Source organism: Octodon degus, unplaced genomic scaffold (genome assembly GCF_000260255.1).
Source record: "Octodon degus isolate 3935 unplaced genomic scaffold, OctDeg1.0 scaffold00380, whole genome shotgun sequence".
In the NCBI taxonomy this organism is placed as follows: domain Eukaryota; kingdom Metazoa; phylum Chordata; class Mammalia; order Rodentia; family Octodontidae; genus Octodon; species Octodon degus.
This window is the reverse complement of record NW_004524956.1, coordinates 253,586-275,754: the sequence shown is the minus strand read 5'-3', so window position 1 is coordinate 275,754 and position 22,169 is coordinate 253,586. Positions and strand designations below refer to the sequence as shown.

The window sequence follows — 22,169 nt, the reverse complement described above, 5'->3', positions numbered from 1 at the left end:
TTAAATGGTGTGGAAGAAATTTCCATGTTCTCTTTTAAATGTATTAAGTTACATTGAACATTAAAATATGGCTCTTTTCCTCTTAACACAGGATTCTGACTAAGTGATTTTAAAGCATCCCTTCTAGTATTATTAGTTTTATCAATTTTGTGAATATCATCTTCAAGTCAACTCATAATAGTCAATTATGGGATCATTGGTGTCAAAATAGCAATAATTTTATTTGTGAAAGTAGTAACGGCAGAGTTCACACGTTAGCGTAGAGGCTTTTATTCTTGGAAGTTAGGCCTCAGTTGGAGAAGGAATCTGCTCTGGTGAGCCCTCCCCTCCTCTCCTTCCCAGCTCCACGTCTAGAGATGCACTCTAGTGAGAGACAGAGAGGGGGGAGCTGGTCGGAGATGCGAAATGAGCACAGGACAGCCACGGCTTCTCCGCAGGATGCATGGAAAGGCTGAGCCTGTCTTCCAGGTAGGGACAGAGGACCCTACCCTACCCTTTCTGACTGGGCCACGCTGACCAAAAGATTCTGCTCTATGAGAGCACAAACCAGGCAGGTTCTGAGGAGCCAGGGAATTAAGGTGCTAACTAATCCTCAAGGGATCTTTAGGAGTGAAGAACTCCTCAGGCAGCCGCGTGTACCAAGTGAGGACCTTGAAGTTTGGCAGTCTTTGTCCCTCACAGCTCTCAGGGCAGCGTGAGAAGAAACCCACAGGTCTGGCCCGTGCCGTAGGTGACAGAGGCCCACAGTCCCCAGGGCGCAGAGCCAGCGCGTGCTCCACGGAACTGCTGCGTGACCCGGCAGGAGCTGACCTTTGAGTCTTCCCGGAAATGCCTGTAACCTTGAGGAGGAGAACGTCTGTCCTAACAAATACAGCCGTCACTGCAGTGATGGAAAGGACAAAGGGTTCTAGGGGCAGGAGGACCCGAGAGGGAGAACAAGCCCAGCCTCACCGTGAGCATCCAGGGGCCGCAAGCCAAGAGGACTCGGTGCCCATCTATGTGAGGGTACTGGCTCAATATGGGCTGGTTCTCAGTGCTGGAAGAGTCCTCCGTAGAACATTTCTGACTGTCTCCTTAGTCTTGGGTTTCGTTCCTTTCTGCACAACGCCGCTGTGCATTTTAAAGTACTTTTTTTCAAACTGGCTCTCATGCTCTGTGCTGTGCTACATAACTAGAGTCAAAATGATGTCAGCCGTGAGATAGCTCAGCAGAACAAGCGCCTGATTAGGCAACTGCAGGGGCTGGTTTTCGATCCCTGGCACCACATGCCGCACTGGCCCTGCCCCTGGGCATGGTGAGCTGATGACCAAGTCCTGGTGTGGTGGCGCACTCCCTAATCTGAGCACTGGGGAGGCTGAAAACAGGAGGATTGCTATGAGTTCTAGCTGCGTAGGAGACCCTGAACAACAACAGCAGAAGTGTCAGTGCTATAATATCATCTAGACCAAGGAATTAAATTTTCTATGCAGTCCCGGGGCATGGATCTTAATTTCTTGCATAAGGGAGGAATTTGTTCATTGTTAAATCACTGTATAATGATAAATATTTCACTTTTAGCTTTCACTTCTTCTTCTCACGTGTCTTTCTAATGAATGGACAAACACATTTCCAAAGTTAAGGATTATCCTCTCACAGAGAGACATTTGTTCAGGTTCCATTATAAATAGTTCAGCCACCTGATGTCCAAATTAGCAACGGATTTCAGTATGGCAGGCTGGGCAAAGAAGGGCTGCAAAATCAGCAGGTGCTGGTCTCTTATTCCTGGAAGAAAAAGGTGAAACTTTAAGGAATAAAATGTAATGGACATTGATGATGTCTTTTTAAAAATGCTTTCCCAGAAGAGCTAACAATAACTCCTATTCGTATTGCAGAATAAAAACTGCCCCTGTATGCAAAGCATTCTGGGGGAGACCTTTATCCAGATACTCAAAACTTAAAAGGTGAGAAGGGAGGTGAAGGGAGCCTTTGAAGCGAGCACTGTGCTCCGTGATGTGTGCTCATGAACACCGTGAGAGCGACAGCAGTGAGTGCTACAACTGTGCACACGTTCCAGTACTCTGCACGGCTTACCTGTCCAGTGACAATGCTTGCAGTACATTCTCAGGTTTAGTAGATATTTTTTGTATTGAATTAAGATACTGCATTAGTTCATGTACTATAGCAAGTATTTGTAAGTAACCACAAGCGATCATTTACCTATATCCTCTATTATAAAAAATTTATACGGAAGAGAATTGATATAAAATGCATCAATTTCTATGATGTAGACTGTACTGCAAAACTGTCCAAACCTAGCTTCTCCTTAAGATTTTAATCTTGCAATCCCTTCTTATTGCATATTAGCGAACATGGACTATCACCTGCACATTTAATTAAAAATTCTTTCCAGAAAAATAAGTGGTCTCTATAATCTTAATAAAATAAGTAAATATATAAATAAAACAATACTGCAGTTTTGTTGCAAATATGCAACAGATGTTTCATTCATTACTCTCAACTAATGCACATTATAGACCAAGAAGAATAACACTCATTCACAGAAGGGGCCACCCTATACCCCATTCCACGTGCTATTGCACACTCAATCCTGGAAATTATTTCTTTTTGTTTTAGGAGAGTAAAAATAACAATAAAAAAAGATTTTCAAACAGGTTAGTAGGAGCATAATTATAAATAATATATTATGGATTATTGTCTTCATAGTATTTATCCAAGATGCATGATATAGGAATGATATCTCATTCAAACAATATTAGCCCATAGCTTTCTTTTCGGGGCCAGGGAGATATCTCAGCAGAATAAGGGATTGTCTGGCAAGCGTAGGGTCCTGAGTTCAATCCCTACTACTGCAAAAAAAAAAAAAAAAAAAAAAAAAAAAAAAGCTTTCTTTTCAAAGCTTTTCAATGAACTAAAAGAAACTAGCTGTATACCTGTCTCAAATATCTTGTGTATAAATATTTTTTTTCTTTTTTTGTTCCAATCTTTCCCCTTTCTTCGATCAGAGTATGTCTTTTCTTTAAACAGTTTCTTCCTGATTCATATGTATCTTGCACTGTGGATCCTGTTTATTCAGTTTCTCATATTGGTGAGACAATAACATGTTTACACCTCTGACTCTACTTTATTACTTATGTGTATAGTCTTGAGTTTAATCCATTTATGTATAAAAGTCTCCAGTTTACCTTTCTTTTCTCAATGTTTATACATGTGAGTCTCATTTTTTTTCACTTACATGTCATTCCAAGACTTAGCTATGACAACTTGTGCTGCTATAACCATGGGTGCACATATATTTCTGTGGTACAAGATTTTCAGTTCTGGAAACATACCAGACAGTAAAGAAGTACATAAAACTACATCTTTGAAGCATTTTTACTTTAGTTTAGTGCATGGTGATAGATATGAGCCTAGTTTTAGTTTTCAGTATGTGGAAAGCCAGATTTTTCCAGCACAATGTATTAAAGTAGCTATTTCTCTTCCTGTAAATATTTTGGGCCCCTTTGTCAAAGATAAGGTGACGGAGCAAGATTGGGATTGTGTCTGCATCTTCTATTCTACTCCACTGATCCTCAGCCCTGTTTTGTTGTTGTTTGCTTGTTTGTTTTGCCAATATCATGATGATTTTATCGTAGCAGTTTGTAGTATAATTTCAGATCAGGGATTATGATGCCCCTGACTTGCCTTTGCTGCTCAGGATTGCTTTTGGTATTCTAGGTCTCTTCTGGTTGCATAGGAATTTTAGAAATATTTTCTCTAGACCTGTGAGGCATGATAATTGCATTTAGATTAGAATTACATTAAATCTGTATAGCAGCTTGGTGAGTATGGTCATTTTCATGATGTTGGTTCTTCCTATCAATGAACAGGGATAGCTTTCCATTTTCTCATATCCAGTTTGATCCCCTTTTTAAGGATACTGCAATTTTCACTGTATAGATCATTCCTGTCCTTTTTAGATTGACTCCTAAGTATTTTTCTTTTTTCTTTTTACTTTTTTATGCTTTTGTGAAAGGGGTGCTGTCCTTAACTTCTCTCTGAGAGTGTGCTGCTTCTGTATGGGAATACTATTGAACTGTGATTGCTGACTATCTATCACCTACACTAGTGAATTTAGATCTTTAATTTGCAGGGTTTTGGTGGATATTTTGGGGTCTTCTTGTAGAGTATCAGGTGAATCCTTATAATGTTAAGAAGGAAAATTAATATCAGGTAATTTCACACCATTTTGGAAACACAAATAATTTTTTCCTTCATTCAAAATAAATTTAAATTGAATCATTTTGGACTGTTACATCTTTCCTTATTTTATACTTTGACACAAAGTTTAATATCTTGATATTTTTAAACATTTTATCTAACACATGATGCTAAACAATGCATGTTCAGGAGCAGAAACACATAACACATGAATGGCTGTATATTTTATTTGTTTGCTATAGTTCACATTTGCAGTGCATAAGGACTACATTCACAGTGAGAAGTAGATATATGTACATAACTCACCTCTGCATCCATTTCTCCTCTATTCTGTCTAACTCCCTTTTATAAAAGATCTATTTCCTGTTATCTTTTTTTATTTAGATGTTTGTACGATGAGACTCACATGTAAATGAAACCCCGTAATTTGTGAGATTTGTGTCTGATTTACTTCAGTTGATAACACGGTCTCAAGGTGAATCCCTTTTCCTACTAAACTCCTCAACTTCACCTTTCTTTAAAGATAGTGAAGTCATATGCAATTTTGCATAAAACCATATTTTCTTAGTCCATTCTTCTGTTGATGAATAGTCAACTCCAGTATTGGGTTATTATGAGTTGTGATGCTACTAACATGCATGTTCTTGCATCCCTGAATATGATTTTTATCTCACCATTTTCCTTTTAAATTCAACAAGTTGCCTGCAATTTATGCTATGAGGAATCAGACAGTTCTGAGCAGATTCTTGCTCCTCAGACTGACAGACAGCAGGGCATTGGTCCTCTTCTCTCTGGTCTACCTGGTGGCCACACTGGAGAATTTGACCATTGTCCTCCTCATAGTTCTTGACCACCACCTCCACACCCCCATGTACTGATTCCTGAGGAATTTGTCCTCCTTGGACCTGTGTCTCATCTCCACTACAGTCCCTAAATCTATTCTCAGCTCAGTCACACTGACTGACTCCATCTCTTTTGTGGGATGCATGTTTCAGGTCTTCTTGTTGGTATTTTCAGTAGTGTCTGAGGTGGGAATCCTGACTGCCATGTCCTATGATCGCTATGTTGCCATCTGCTAACCTCTGCACCATGAGGTTGTCATGAGCAAAGGGTGCTGTGTCCACTTGGTGTTTGTGTCCTGGTTTGGTGGAGGGGCCTTGGGGATCTTATACTCAGCTTGAACATTCTCCCTGGAGTTCTGTGGCTCCAACAGGATTCACCAATTTTTCTGTGATGTCCCTCCCCTACTAGAGCTCAGTTGTTCTGAGGACCATGCAGCCATCAATGTCAGTGTGGCCCTTGAGGTAATCTATGTTTTCTCATGCTTGGTTTGCGTTGTGGTCTCCTACGTGTTTATTTTCTCTACTGTATTGAAGATCCCATCCAGGCAGAGCTGGTCCAAAGTCTTCTCCACCTGCACACCCCACCTGGTGGTTGTCATTACCTTTCTCCTAACAGGTGTGTTGCTTACCTTAAGCCAGCCTCCAATGCTTCTCCTACTGTAGACCTGCTATGCTCTGTGTTCTACTCTGTGGTAACCTCCACCCTGAACTCCATTATTTACTGTCTCAGGAACAAAGATCTTCATGCAGCTCTAAGTAAAGTCCTGAACAATGTGAGAAGCAGGCTAACCCACAGATGACTACAGTTGAAGCGAGGCACCACATTTTCTTCCTGGTCCTTACCTAGCTAGAGGTTGGGATGATTCCTATTTTGAGGTCAGTATTGTCTTTAGTATTTTAATGCTGCTCTCAGGATGTGAGATTTTTCAGAAAGAAAGTGACCTCTTAAGATACTCTACTACATATTTAGTGTTACAGAAATTATGATGGAATTTCTATTGCACTTTGATGACTTTTGTCTTACTCTGCCACTCCACACACATGAGAATTATGTGAAGTTCATGTTCCTTGTCTGCCTTTCTCTGAATTTTGTCAATCTTTTTCTTTTCTAGATTTTCATTGTTGATTACATATTATTGTAAATTCTGATTTTCACTCTTCAGTGAAAATTGTTTTAAATTTATGACTTAAAAGTTATTGACTAGCTTTGAAATTTGTAAGATTTGAAATATGAGTTCCATCACAGGTTTTATTTCATGAATGCACATTAAATGTATTCAATATAACAATATATTTAATTTTTATATCATTTTTCCCTAAAATACCATGTCTGAGGGAAGATATTTTTCTCTTTTCTGAAAGCTCTTTGTATGTGATATGCCCCTTTCTGATGTTTTCTGATTATACATTGAAATTGATGTAAATGACAAGGGTTACTGGTTCAACCACTGTAATAAGTCCTGCTTCCTAGACTGTCACTATCAGAGGGTGTTTTCAATATCCTCAGTATGTAAAATTATATTCCAGTCTGGAACAAAGAAACAGTTCTGTCACCCTGCTCCATCTGCTCGCTGCTTCCTTCAGAGAAGGGAAATTAATGCTTCTGACCGCCGTCACTCCATCACACATGTCAAAATCCGCCAGTCCTCTCACAGGGCAGAAACAGATAGTACACAGGAAAGCATGGATGTCAGAGGTCTTGGAAGTGCAGCGTGGCTTTGAGTACAGAGCCCAGGGAAATATGGTGAATGCTGTGACCATTGGCAATGCCTTCCTATGGTGTCTAATCCCCGAACATCTTTGACATTTGCTCCTATTGCCTGGCTCATGGACTCTTTTATTTGCACAAATTCTACTCAAATTCCAAGGTGTATTTTAAGTTGAAGGTGACTCTTGGACTGTGGATCTACCTCAATGATACATTGCCTACCTCACAGGTAGCCCAGGGTAGTGAGTTGAATTCCCAATTCCAAACAAACAAACACACAAAGAAGGGGACTCTGAAGAATTTATAATTCTATAAGTTATAATTTATAGAATTATAATTCTATAAATCCCCTGGTTTCACATTTTCAGTCTCTAAACACATGTGAATGTCACACAATAATTTAAATATCTCTTCCAATAAACAGAAATACATTGATTAAAGTAATTTAAATACGTATTTTAGTAAGCAAATTAATATTACACAAGAAGTTGTTTATGTATGTCTGTATCACATGGTGAAGCATAAACTCACTGATTTATTTTACAATGAAATTCATAATTCTAAGCATAAAGTATCTTTGCTGTTAATTGACCTTTAGCAAATATTGATAGTATTTCAACTTGTTGGAAATGCAACCCGTCTTGGAAGAACAAAATATTCAATGAATGAACCAATTCTTAGTTGACATCCTTTTATAGAAACACTACGTTGCACTGTGTTGGAAATCCTTCCTCATCCTCTTGCAGCCCTTCACTTGTTTTTTTCAGTACTGGGGATTGAACTGAGGCCCTTGCACTTGCCAGGGAAGAGCTTATTCCACTGAGACATCTCCCTGGCCCCAACCTTCACATTCTTTATGGGATTTTCTTTACAAGCTCCTGGCATTTGTCAGCTGAGGCTGATATGTGATTTGTGGAGAGCTGTGTAATGTTCTAGGCTACTTTTTTGATGATTTCTTATATATTTTTCCCTAACCCTACTATCATTATGAAAATTCACCTAAAAATGAAAATACTAGCCCCACTTAATTCAAAGAAACTCTGAGTAGGAACATTTGCTTTCCTCTCCCAAAGAAACTAAAAACATATTTCACTTCTGAAAACATTCATGGTGATTTTTTGAGTTGTAAAACATTCTGCATTTGGTATGTAATAAAAACATTATATAGTTTTAAATTTCTAATAGTCCTTTCAATAATTTAGTGTCAAGACTGCTTTGTTTATGGTTTGATATTAAATATGTACATGTATAAAACTACATGCATGCAAAATATATGTGTATATAGATGAATGCTTTGCTTGTCATTTTAGAATCTGAGTTGATATATTTAATTTTAGTTAAGAAATGTAAATTTTGTATTTGACAAGTTAAGTCAAATCCCCTCAGGATTTACCTTGAAACCCTACACCAGTTTGTAGATCCTTTCTCACGGTCAGCCACGTGGATGAGTCACAGCCATTGCTTGACCAATTTGCAATTTATGAAAGCCTGAGAGGATGTTTTTTCTTCATTTGCCTATCCTTAGGCACACTCTACATCATTGATCACTTTCCTCTGTGGCCTTAAATCTCCTTGATCACAAAATTTGTGACACAACTGAGTTACATGATGTTATAGTACAAGTTCACCTATGTCCCCAGTCCTCACTAACCTTGAAAGGCTAGGGTCAAAATGTTAATTGTCCTTGAAGGCCTTCTTTTTCTCTAATTTCAGGTCTTCAAACTTAGGTTGTTAGCCCTCCAGAAGAGAAGCTTATTATTATTACCCTATAACATAGGCATTTGAGCTTAACCTCTCTATCTGTCTGAATATCAAACATCTTAGATATAACATGGAACACGTATTTTCTATCAAATATGGATATGTTAAACTTTAAGTCCCTACAGAATATGAGGGAAAAAATTTAAAAAATGAAAAAATTAACAAAATATGAATAAACAATTACATATTTTTACACAGAAATTTAGAAATCCTACCATATACAACATTGTAGCAGGGCAGTCCTATGAATAGAAAGATTTGTACTACAGTGTTTGTGGACAGGATATCATGTCTGCATCTTGTACTATGAATAATCCCTAAGAAGAAAACAATATGCAATGTATTAATTATTGAAACTGTCCTACTAATTGGTTTTGGAGCTGTCTCATTGCTATTTGTTTCTCAATAAAATTATTTTAAAAAGAAGATGGTATTACTAGGACACTAGCTTAAGAAATAAACGCTTTCACATGTTTGTATTAAATAAATAAATAAATAAATAAATAAATAAAATAGGATCCACTCACTGTGGTCGATGTACCAGGAAAAGATAAATAAGTATCATTATATAAATTCAGGATAAAAACTAGTGACTCTTTAGGTTTATAAATTTTTGAGATTGAATATGGAAACAGTAATTTGCTGCTGCCCTAGATCAAGAGCACACACATAGTATAAAATGGAAAAATATAGAACAAGACAAGTTAAAGGTTTCAAACTCTACATTTTGGAGAAGAGAAGTAAGTTATTTTATATTGCTCTCCATTATAAAATTAAAAGATGTGGTTAAACCCAGTTCCAGAAAAAAAAAAAGAATGGAATAAATAAACAATACATGTCTGAGATGACACAGTACAAATTATGCTGAATTTATGATTATTCACAGTATAATTATATCAAAACATTTCCATATCCTAGAAATATAGAAAATTAGCATGGATTAGCTAAAAATAGAGAACACCAAAGAGAGATCCTAGTTCATTCAGCTAAAGGGTACATAGGACAAAACAGCAGGTCTCGTCACAGTGAAAGGCAGAAGACGGAAGCTTTTCTCTAAAATGGGAAAGAATGAAAGTGTGTGCACCAAAGTTCTGGAAGTTTCACCTGTAGTGCTTAGGTAGGAGGAAAAGAAAAGGGGATATAAATAGAAAAGTGAGAAATCAAATTATCACTATGTGAAGAAGAAAGGCTCCTCTACTTAGAAGATCATAACAATGATGCAAGAAGCCTTAGCTATGAGAAAGTCAGCAAAGTGATGGAGTCAAAAAGGAGTATACTAAAATCAATAGCTATTTTATGCAACAACAATTAAACCACAGAAGAGAACTCCACTCATGATAGATTTAAAAGATCTTATGAATAGCTTTATCCAGGAAGGGTAAGACTTATACAGTGAAAGTTACAGAAAATTGAAGAAGAAACTGGAGTATAGAAAAACCTTCCAGGTTCATGGATCACCTGGACTAATATTGTTAAAGTGCTGGTACAGAAACTAGTCGACAAGTTCAAAGCAGTATGCATTAAGATACTGGTAATACACTTCATAGAAGTAGGAAGTGCTCCCAAAGCTCATACCATGCAAAGAAAACCCCAAGTGCTGGCAAAGCGGCTGCCATAGTGTACAAAAGAGCAGCGTTGTCACTACAATCCAAATCGATTTCAAAATGCCTGCAGAGACAGTAATGAGATCAGCATGGCACTGACACGAAAACAGACATGGAGGCAAATGGAACGAAGACACAGAAATAAGCACTCCTGCCGCCAACCTGTGCTTGAAAAGGGGTACAATAGACATAAAGCTGCAGAAAACACAAACATTTCTTATCTATACATGGAATATTCAGACTAGATCACTCTCACTTTATGCAAAAGTTTATTTAGATTTGATCTAGAGAATCAGACCTGAAATGTGGAAAGTACTAGAAAACCTCAGGAAAACACACCAACTCATGGCCATACAGAAAGGCTTCATGACAGTGGCACGTGCCTGTAGGTCAAGCACACTGCAAGTCTGAGGCAGTAAGACTCCAGCACCAGCCCAGCGAGGACAATGTAGCAAATTTAACAGTGTCTCAAAATAAAAAAGAGGAGTGCAAATGTAGCTCAAAGCAAATTCTCTGTATTCATTCTCCAATATCACATAGAACAAAACAAACAAACATCAGGAAAAGACTCATAAAAAGGATGTGAACAGCACCAAGAGGTGCAGGGAGAACTGACCAATAGGACGCATGCACAGCAAAGAGAACAGCTGACAGGGTGCAGACATAGGCTACGGCATGTGACAGCAGTCTCTGTCACTGAACTTCCTGACAGAGGGGTATTAAGATGGTACAAAACACAAAACAAGCCCCCAGGAAAGCCAAACAGAGAAATAAAGAAGAAAATGAACTGAATACATATTTCTTAGAACAAAACCTACAAATGGCCAGTAAGCATATGACGCAAAACATCTGTAGCTACTAGGGAAGTGCAAATAAAAATTCCAATTTGATACTATCTCACTGATGTCAGAATGGCTACAGTGGAGAACGGGAAGAAAAATCAAACATGGTAAGTTCTGGCAAGAGTGAGATAAGAAGGAAAACTTCCATATTTTTGAGGAATTATAAATTAGAGCAGCCATTATAGAAATCCTTGTAGAGATACCTCAGAACACTAAAAATAGAGCTACTGTTGGATTTAGCTCTGAAACTCTTTAATGCACAACTTAAAGAATAAAAGTGAAGAGTCCAGCTGCCTCTACTAAAGATACAGCAGCCCTAGCACCAACCAGAAAGCCTTCCCTCTGGAGCACTGTTGAGTTTGTCTGCCCCTCCTTGCCGTAAAGACTGCACAAGAAACCTGGTAGGTCAGTTCCTGTCCCCTCCTATCGAGCCTTCCCATCAGAGTTCCACAGAGCCCAGCTTCCCATGCCCAAGGTGAAGATCACCAGGGTAGACGTAACAACCACACAAATTGCAGGGACGTTGGGGAACACAATCTTGTGCCAACTCACCCTCAAGAAAGCCTTGAACAACTTCAGCTTGCATTCATCATCATAGGATCCTTCTTGAACTATGGCTTGCGTCCCTTTCCTTGATAAGGTAGAAACAACATTAAACCCCACACAGCAGGAGCCTTGTTGAGCCTATCCCGTTCTCTCACTCTCATGAGAGCCTTGCTGGCCTGAACACCACTTATCTATTATTACAGCAAGAAACTGACAAAAGGAAGAAACAAACGATAGTCTCAGACCTCTAGTGAGCTCAAAACAAATCTAAGAGAGAAAGTCATGGAAGAACTTGGAAGTCACAAACCTGAATTTCCTGAGATGATAGCAACTGAAATAAGGAAACAATTCCTTCAGACTCTGGAGGACAACACATCAGAAATAATCTCGCAGGTAAAAAAGGAAATGAAAACAATGTTGAAATAGTTGTTTGATAAATCTCAGGGAAACAGAGACCAAAAAATAGAAGGGAATGGGAAAATGATGGAGACACCAAATGAAGAACACAAGAAAGAATTAGAATACATGAAACAAATGCAAACAGATAACCAGGACATAAAAAATTCTACCGAAATCTGGCAAAAGCTCTTGAATGAAACAGAGGATACAATTTCACACTTTCAAAATAGAATTGCAGCTACTGAACATGAAAAGAAACATCTGCTAAAATAAGAAGAATCCAGGAAATAACAATGCAAGTGCTGTAAAATGATGTAAAGAAAAATTATATAAGACTAATAGGTATAAACAAAACAGGTGGAGATTACTCAAAATTCATAAAAACTATTTGCAGAAATAGTAGTTAAATATTACCCAAGCATAGGAAAAGAAACTGATATATAGTTAACTAAATCATACAGAACTCTAGCTAGCCATAATCAAAACAAATCTTCAACTAGATACATAATAATCACGATCCCAGAAGTGGAGCAAAAGAACAGAATATTAAAACTTGTTAGAGACACAAAACAGATCACCTGTACTGAAAAGTGCCTCAGAATCATGGCGGACTTCTCAACACAGACCATCAAATCAAGAAGACCTCGGAGTGAGATATTTGAGGTCCTGAAAGAAAACAACTTTCAACCCAGATTGATGCATCTCGCAAAAGTATCTTTCAATCATAATGGAGAGATTAGAATGACAAAGAACAACTGAAGAAATTCATGGCCACCAAACCAACCCCAAAAGACAGAGAGATATTTTGGAAAGAGATAAAGATGACCACCACTTCAACCGAAACAGAAGAAAACTACCAAGCAGAGCAAGTAAATAAGTAAAGGGGAAAAATAATGATCCTACAGTAGGAAAATAACATGACAATGATAAGTCAATATATATCAGTTATAGCTATCAATGTAACTGGCCTCAATTTACCAATTAAAAGAAGCAGACTGGCAAAGTGGATAAGAAACAAAATACAACAACATGTTGCATACGAGTAACACATTTAACTAAAAAATGAACTAAAAGGTGGACTATCAAAGGGTGGAAAACAATATTCCTTGTTCCTTGTGACAGGAACCTAGAAAAAATAAGGGGTAACTATTTTGGTGGCTGAAAATGTCAACTTCAAACCAAACTATATTAAAAGACAAAAGAAAGGTCACTACATACTTCTTAGGGGAAAACTGCAAGAGGAAAAGATACCCATTATAACTATATATGTAGCAAATGTAGGAACACTCAACTGTATAAAACAAATTTAAAGAGATGAAAAATCTAATGAGAAATAATATAATTGTATTGGGGAATATTAACACCTCATTGGCACAAAGAGATAGGTCAATCATGCAAAAATGAGCAAAGAAATAACATAACTAAACCAAACATGTAAAGAAATGGACTTTTAGTATACCTTTACGGAGTGTTTCATCCAACAGTGTCAAAATACACATTTTTCTCAGCTGCACATGAGACAGTCTCTAAAATACATCATGTTCTAACCAATAGAACATGCTTAAGTGAAGTCAAAGGAATTGAAATCATCCCTTGCATATTATCTGAAAATAGTACAATGAGATGGAAAATTACTGGAAAAAAACAGCAAAATGTCTTTAACACATGAAAACTAACTAATATCCTCCTGAAAAATCAGTGGGTCACAGATGAAATTAAATAATAACAGCAACCTAACAAAATACAGACACAACTTACTAGAACTTGTGTGATACGATGAAATCTTTCTTAAGAGGGAAATTTATAGTGATAAATTCCCACACCAGTAAAACAGAATAACCCAAATAAACAATCTTATGCTACACCTCAAACTTCTAGAAAAAGAAGAGCAAATCAAGTCTAAAGCTGAAAGAAGCAGGACATTATAAAGTTCAGAGCAAAAATAAATGCAATGGAGATTATGAAACAATATAAAGAATTCATGAGTCAAAGAGTTGAATCTTTGAAAAAAATAAATAAAATTAATAAACCCCTAGCCAGCCTCATTAAAAAAGGAAAAAAAAATTCAAATTCATGCAAAGAGAAATGAAAAGGATGAAATCAATACAGACCCAAAAGAAATTGGGATTATGAATATTTATTTCCACAATCTTTACTGTCAAAAAGTGGAAAATATAGATGAAATGGGCAAATTCCTAGATACATATGAAGTGCTAAAGCTAAATCAAGAAGATATAAAAATTCTGAATATCCTAATATCAGTCAATGAAACTGAGAATTTAATAAAATACCAGACAACAAAGAAAGGCTCAGGGCCCAGGGAGATAGCTCAATAGAATAAGTGCTTGCCTTGCAAGCGCAGGGACCTGAGTTCAATCCCAGGTACCAAAAAATAAATAAAATAAAAATAAAATCAGGTGGAAAAAATAAAAGCTCAGATCCTGATCCATATACAGCTGATTCTACAAATTTTACAAAATTTGACAAGAAATTTAGAGCAGACCTCTACTCTTCTCAAAATTTTCAGTGAAATTAAAAGGGAATCAATTTTCCCAAACTCATTCAGGAAAGCAAGCAAGAATTACTCTGATATCAAAATCAGAGTAGGACCTGACAAAAAAAGAAGACTACAGGACAATGTCTCTAATAAACATAGGTGCAAAAATGTTCAGTAAAATACTAGTAAACAGAATACAGCGAACCATCAACAATATACATCACTACTAAATAGGATTCATTCCAGGAATACAAGCATGGTTTAATGTATGCAAAGCCATAAATGTAATACACCATATCAACAAAACCAAAGAGAAAAATCACATGATCATTTCAATAGATGCAAAGATTTGGTAAAGCCAAACAGTCATTCATAATTAAAAAATACTTCAGAAAATCAGAATACATGGTCTTTAACTCAATCTGACAAAAGCCATTCATGACAAACCTACAGACAACGTTGTTTTTGGTACACAAAAATTAAAAGCCTCCACTTTAAAATCAGGAACAAGACAAGGATGCCCACTGTCACCACTCCTGTTTAATATAATTATGGAAACATCAGCCAGAGCAATTAGACAAGAGAGAGAAATAACAGGAATTTGACAAAAGAAATGAAATTGTCACTAGTTGCAGATGACATGATAATCTACATAGAAGACACCCAAAACACTTCCAAGAGTCTTGTAGATTTAATAACCACATTCAGTAATGTAGCAGATATGAAGTCAACACCCCCAAAAAATTAACATTTCTGTACACAAACAATGAATGCACTGAGAGAGAAATTAGAGAAAACATGCCTTTCACAACATCCAAAAACTGAAATGTTTAGAAATCAATCTCACAAAGAAAGCAAAAGATTTATGCAGTGAAAAGTACAGTACTCTGAGAAAAGAGTCTGAAGAGGATTTGAGAAAATGGAAACACATGGAAAGGAAGAAGTTATTATTTACAGATGCCATGATACTGTACAAAGAAAACCCTAAAAACTCTATAAAGAGACATAGACTTCATAACAAAATTCAGTAGCATAGCAGGATAAAAAGTCAGCACTCAGATATCAACAGCATTTCTATACACAAACAACAAACATACTGAGAGAAAAAATATTGGAAAGCATGACTTTCACAATAACACCTTATAAAAATGCAATACTCCGGACTCAGTGCCACAAAGGAAGTAAAAGTTTTATCTAGCAAAAATTACAGTACTCTGAAAAAAGAGATCAAAGAGGATTTCAGAAAATAGAAAAATATTCCTTACTCCTGGATAAAAAGAACCAACATTGTGAAAATGGTCATACTCCTCAATTTATTATATGAATTCAAAGCAACCCCAATTAAAATAACATTACTAAACCTCGCAGACATAGAAAAAAATCCTAAAATTCTTCTGAAACCAGAAGAGACTTAGAATAGCAAAATCAATCCTGGTTAAGAAAAGAAAGACAGGAGTCAGCACAAACCCTGAGTTGAAATTATATACAAAGCTACTATGATAAAATCAGCATTGTACTAGCAAAAATAAAAAGATTTGAAGAGCAATGGAACAGATTAGAATATCTAGACACAACTATAAGCACACACAGTCACCTTATCTTTGACAAAGGGGCCAGACTTGTTCCCTGGAAGAAAAATAGCTTATTTAATAAATGATACTAGGAATACTGGCTTTCCACATGTTAAAGACTTAAAATATACCCATGCCTATTATCATGCACAAAACTATAGTCAAAATGGATCAAAGATTTAAATATTAAAACTTAAACACTAAATTTTCTAGAAGAGAAAATAGATAAAAACCTTAAGAATGTAGGGGTAGGAAAAGAATTAATGAACAAATCAAATGGCATGGAAAATACTACAAAGAACCAACAGTTGGGACCTCATCCTTCAGAAAATCTGCTGAAAGTAAAAAAAAAAAAAAAAGAATCACCAACAGAGTAAAAAGACAAACCATGAAGTGTTAAAAAATTATAGTAGACTGTCCTTCAGACAAAGGACTCCTATCTAGAACATGTAAAGATGTTTTTTTTAAAAATCAGGCCTTCATAATTCAAAGACCAAATCCAAAAGTGGGCATCTGACGTGAATATAGACTTAACAAATGTATATACATAAATGGCAAGTAAATATGTGAAAAAATGTTCAACATCATTGGTCATTCAAGAGATGCAAATTAAAACAACATTGAGATTCCACCTCACCCCAGAACGAACGGCTGTCATCAAGATGTCAACCAAAGGGCTGGCCAAATAGCAGATCCATCTATAGAAAAACCAAGTGATTACAATGCTAGTGGTCTTGAAACATGTCATGGATTGTGGTTAGATGTTCCCCAGAAGCCTTATGCAGTCATTGGTGGGCTTTTTGAAGGGCATCTTGGTCTAAAGGGAGTGATAGTGAGCCAATGCTGGGAATAAGGGCGCATGAGCACAAATCAGGCCACTGCCAGGTTTACCACGGCCCTAAGCCTGGTAGCCAGCACAAGATCAAAATGGCAGAAAGACGCCATTCAGGCCCCTTTTGCTTCTGCAGTCTTCCACGGCCTTGACTGCTGCCCCTCTGCCGCATGCCACCCCGCCTTGGAGACAGCTGACTATGGTCTGAGACCTCTACAAACTGTGGGGTGAGAATACCCTTCAGCCTAAACTTTGGGTGTCAGGCATTTTGTCTCAAAATGAGAAAGTAAGCAAAACAAGAGATCACACTTCATAAGGCCATTCAAACTGTTTCCCTTGGGGAATCTTGTGTATTAACTAAGTGGCTATAAAAAGGTGTGCTTCCTGGCTTTTGTCCAGAGGTTTTCAGGTTACTCAAGACTTGAAATTTACAACAGATTAATGATTTTCCTGTTTGCCTTACTTTTCTCCCTTCCGGGTGAAACTGGCACAACTCAGCAGGAATTTTGGAGTCTCCAGGAGCCGAGGGCTGTTCCTGTGTGCCACAAAGGCCTTCTCCCAGACAACTTGATGTTCTACTTCACCTTCAAGACTTCAGTTGCTAAACTGAAATTTATTTCGGTGAAGAAATTCAACTCCTGTGAACTTGTCAGAAACTTCATCATCTGGTCCATCAGCTTTCTAACAATACATTGAGGAATCATTTGTCAGATAATCAAAGAAATGGCATTATTTTAAGGTATAAATTTCAAATTCCTTTGGCTAGAATGTTAAAATCCTCTGTTTCAAAATAGATTTTAAAAATGTTACAGTATAAGAACTTTGGAAACAAGTAAAAATAATCTAACAGCTGGCTTCTCCACCTCGTGTTCTCCTGTCTATGCCCTGTGTGTTTGTCCCAAGGAAAGGTTGGAATGCATGATCCTCATGCTGAGATTCTGGCCTCACCCCACACTCCAGGTCTCCACAGTCTGTTTCTCCTGGGTGACCCTGGTGCCCAAAGCCTTTGCTCGGTCTGAGCTGCCTTTGCTTGGTGACCTGGACACAGGAATCTCTGCCTGCCTTTCTGTGTCAGCGCCCAGGTCACCCAGGTGAGTGCCTTCCCAACACTCAGTCACAAGCAGCACCTCTTCTTCCTTACCACCAGCCATTGTCTGAGAGTTGTCCTTCCTTACTGTGTTTTCTGTGTTCTTTATATGCCTCCTGCTGTGAAGTACAAGCTCCTGGGGAAGTAAATCTCTATCATTTAGCTCATATCTGATACATGTGGGACATGCTTGTGTGCCTTCAGGGAAGAATCAATAAATAACCACACTATTAACAAATGATCTAGGGAGATATTTTGAGTGTAGAAAGAACATATCTGATAGCATTAGAAATGAATGATACAAATCATCACGTAGACTGGGAAACCTCATAGCATGGCTCCGGTATACATGTGTTTACCCATAAGACATGAAATATGTGGAATGACTCAGTCTTTTCTCTCCCATTCCTGGTCACTAAACTAGCATTGCATGGACTGAAGGTAATACAGACATTGCACAACCAGTCTTCATGCGCATCCTCTTGTTCATACCTAAGAGCACAGAGGATGTTATTAGCCTGTGTTGCAGTACTTAATAGAAGTGTGTGTGTGTGTGTGAGTTCATGATCATAACAGTGCATGAGTGCCCAAGCTTCCCTTTAGTGCACAGCACTGGGTGCACCAACAAACTCTAATGGCTTGGGATTTTAGGTTGTTTTTCTAATAGAAAAAGCTTAATCAGGAACATGGTCCAATAACAGTTGGATGCAAATGCGCAGTGAGTTGGGAGTGCCCGTGTCATGAAGCCATATTCACCTTGAAGCAAGGAAAAGCTCAGGCTACAGGACTAGGTGAGCTCTTACAAAGACTACTTGATTCTTTTGTGCATGCACGTGTGTGTGTGTGTGTGTGTGTGTGTGTGTGTTATTAATTATAACAGTTCTGCGGGTAATGTGCTGCTTCATACCTTTGTGCATTCAGTAATGAGCACATAAAAGCAGTTCCACATGGCTCACATTAACAGGTCTTCATCTTGCAGTGAGAACATTCAGAATCTTCTCCTTTAGCTACTTTTTTTTTTTTCCTTTAGCTACTTGAAGTATGCTAAGTAATTAGAAAAGATTTCTTTACAATTTAAGGGGAAACAAGACAATATTCAAACCCTGAAAAATCATTACAAAATCTATGAGCATCAAAACTCTAAAAGCAGAACCAAGACTAACTGACTTCATGTATTATCCATGTAAGTTGCTTTATATTTAAAAAAAAAATTAGAGAGTAGATGTTTGGCATGTAGCACATGGTAGATTCCCACTTATCATGTGTGAGACCCTGGATTCAATCCTTAGTTGGAAAGAGAAGGGGAAAAGAGGGGAGGAGATCAGATAAGGGTGAGAAAAAAATGGAGAAAAGGAGGGATGGAGGAAAGAGATTTAAAAAAAATTTGAAAGTGTATTTAAGATACAATGGTTACATGTCTCGTTTACAACTAAATTTTTAGACTGATTATGACTTCTCCTTTTGTGTGTGTATGTCCTCAGCTTGACAGGCAGTGAGCAGACTCTAGCATGCTCAACGTCACCTTGGTGACAGGATTTCTTCTCTTGGGGTTTTCTGAGGACCCCGCATGGCAGACACTCTGTGGTCTGCTCTTCCTGCTGCTGTACCTGGTGGCTCTGATGAGCAACCTTCTCGTTGTCACCATTCTTACCCTGGACCCACAACTCCAAGCACCCATGTACTTCTTCCTGAAGAACCTGTCCTTACTGGATGTCTCCCTGGTGTCCGTCCCAATCCCGAAGTTCATTTTCAACAGTCTGATTCATGACAATTCCATTTCCATTCCAGGCTGTGCCTTCCAGCTTCTTCTAATGACTTCCTTCTCGGCAGGTGAGATATTCATGCTCACAGCCATGTCCTATGACCGCTATGTGGCCATCTGCTGTCCCCTGCACTATGAAGCCATTATGAATGGCGACACCTGTGTGTTGATGGCAGGTGTTTCCTGGGCCATGGGGGTGCTCTTTGGAGCTGTGTACAGTGCTGGCACATTTTCTGGGCACTTCTGTGGCTCCCATGTGATCCCAGAGTTTTTCTGCAATGTCCCCTCCTTACTTGAAGTTTCCTGCTCCGACACGCTCCTGGTGGTCTACCTCAGCATGGCCATCGGGGTGTGTCTGAGCCTGTCGTGTTTTTTCTGCATTGTGCTCTCCTACGTTCACATTCTCTCCACTGTGCTGAGGATTCCATCCCTGAAAAGTCAGTCGAAGGCGTTTACCACATGCCTCCCGCATCTTGTGGTCTTCACAGTCTTTGTCCTGAGTGCATTCACTGTTTACCTGAGGCCTCCTTCGGAGGCACCCTCGGTGGTCAGCCGGCTGCTTTCTGTGATCTACACCGTGCTACCTCCAATCCTGAATCCTGTCGTCTACACCTTGAGGAATAGTGACATGAAGCGGAGTCTGAGGAGGCTGCTGCCAGCCCTGCCTGCTCCCTGGGTGTCCCTCACCTAACGCCCTGCCACCTGTGCCCAGCACAGCACCTCAAGGGTGGCACAGAGTCTTCTCCCTTCTAACTTCGGGAAGGCCTGGGGGCACAGGTCCACCTTGGGCTCTAGAAAGGCAACAGCCAAGATCCACCTGACTTTAGAAGCAGCATCCCATGGGGCCAGCACACGCATCGTGGCATGATGTGGAGCTGTTCTATGCAAAGCAGCTGCCCTTGGTGGCTTAGCTTTCTGAAAAGCTTGGCTGTTTTTCATGATCAGATTTCATTCTGGGTCATCTAGCAACTCACGTCTGTATTTCATTTCTTGGAAACAAAACTATTGATGTATCACAGTGGGCCCACTGCCTGGACAGCATCTGAGCCACCCACGTGACACATGCACGCACTTCCTCGAGAGTCAGACTGTCGGTGCGGAGGCAGAGCTCTCTCCTGCAACGCTGCCCGGGGGAGGGGACAGCACCCGCTCAGAGGAGCCCTGGCCACCCAGGTGGACAGTGTCCAGAAGGACACAGAGCATTGCTGAAGCAGCAGACCCCGGTGGGCCTTTGTCCTCCACACGTGCGACTCAGACATTCTGTCATTTAAGCTAGTCTGAAAGAAACCATAGAATCTGTCAAGACTAAGAGAAGTCTCTGGATGATAACAGATTTCTTTTGGCTTACTCACTAGTGTCCCCAACATAAAAAAATTGTCCTAACCTGTGGAATCTACATAGAGAGCCTAGATTTTATTAGAATAACTTTTGAATTTTATAGCTAGGTAGGGAAATGAAGTAAAGTTTCCTAATAATATTGCATGATGTGACATTCCTTTCCAGTCATATTGACAACATTTTACTGTCATTTGGACTAATTAAATAACCAGATAATTTTACTCAAATATAGGCACATTTAATCTTGTTCTTAAGTATTCTGTGATATCAATTTTATTTGTTATATTAAAATCATACTAAAACAGTAAAGCTTTTGATATTTATCTTTAAATTAATTTTTCAATTTTCCTTAAATTTACAGAAACATCTTCAAATTTTATCCTGTCTTTAAGCTTATCTTTAAATTTTCTCAAATAGCCTGCAGAAAATCATATAATTATTTATTCTACGTGTTTAAACAAAGGATTATGTGAGAAAATTGCATTTCTTTGATACGAATATGCACCTGTTGCAGAATCTATTGAATGAGAAATATGGTCACGAAGGAAGGACCTTCAGCGTGCCATCAGCTACATGCACATTGGTAAAAAAAAAACCTCTAGATTCAAATACTTAAGAGCTTGTGTATTTCTTGGGAAAATTCTGAAAGGGTCTCAGAGCCCTCCTTTCCTGTTTATTTATCACAAGGGAAAACATGGACTGAAAAGCTTCTTTCTTTACAAAATATAGAGTCATAAATACAGAAGAATAATGAAAAAGCCACACTGTTTCACCATTTATTTTACCATGGATTCAGGCAAGAGTCAAGCATAGAAGTTGAAACAGCTGCTGTAACCCAGCCTTCACCATGCAATTCTTTTTCTTACAAGGAGCTTAAAGTCTTGGTTTTTCCTAGTTTAAGTTAAAAAGTGAGGTAGGCCATGTTCTTCTTTTCCTCTCATCAAGTTTACTGAAGTTTCTTGGCCACTCCTGTGATTGTCCGCTGATCCATCAGCCTATCTTCTGCTACTGGAAGTTTAAAGCTTGACTTTCAAAACTATAGATTTTTCCATCAGCACCAGAGGTCCAGAAGTCAAACAGCTTTGATTGAAACTTGTGAAACTCCAACTACCTACCTCCTCCTCCTTTTCCTCCTTCTCCGCTCCTCCTCCTCCCCTCCTCCTTCTCCCCTCCTCCTCCCCTC

General features: G+C 38.5%; 1 protein-coding gene and 1 pseudogene across 1 annotated transcript; both read left to right on the top strand.

Annotated features, from left to right (window-relative positions):
• Nucleotides 1–4,913: 4,913 nt before the first annotated feature.
• LOC101589016 lies at nucleotides 4,914–5,839 on the top strand (annotated as a pseudogene).
• A 13,555-nt stretch (nucleotides 5,840–19,394) lies between these two features.
• LOC101588614 (olfactory receptor 14A2-like) lies at nucleotides 19,395–20,339 on the top strand. Its single transcript, XM_004648291.1, has one exon. The coding sequence runs from the start codon at nucleotides 19,395–19,397 to the stop codon at nucleotides 20,337–20,339; it is 945 nt and encodes a 314-aa protein (XP_004648348.1).
• The last annotated feature ends 1,830 nt before the right edge of the window (nucleotides 20,340–22,169 follow it).

Excerpts from the sequence above, each read along its gene's own strand:
- LOC101588614 (XM_004648291.1), top strand. The coding sequence starts at position 19,395 with ATGCTCAACGTCACCTTGGTGACAGGATTTCTTCTCTTGGGGTTTTCT.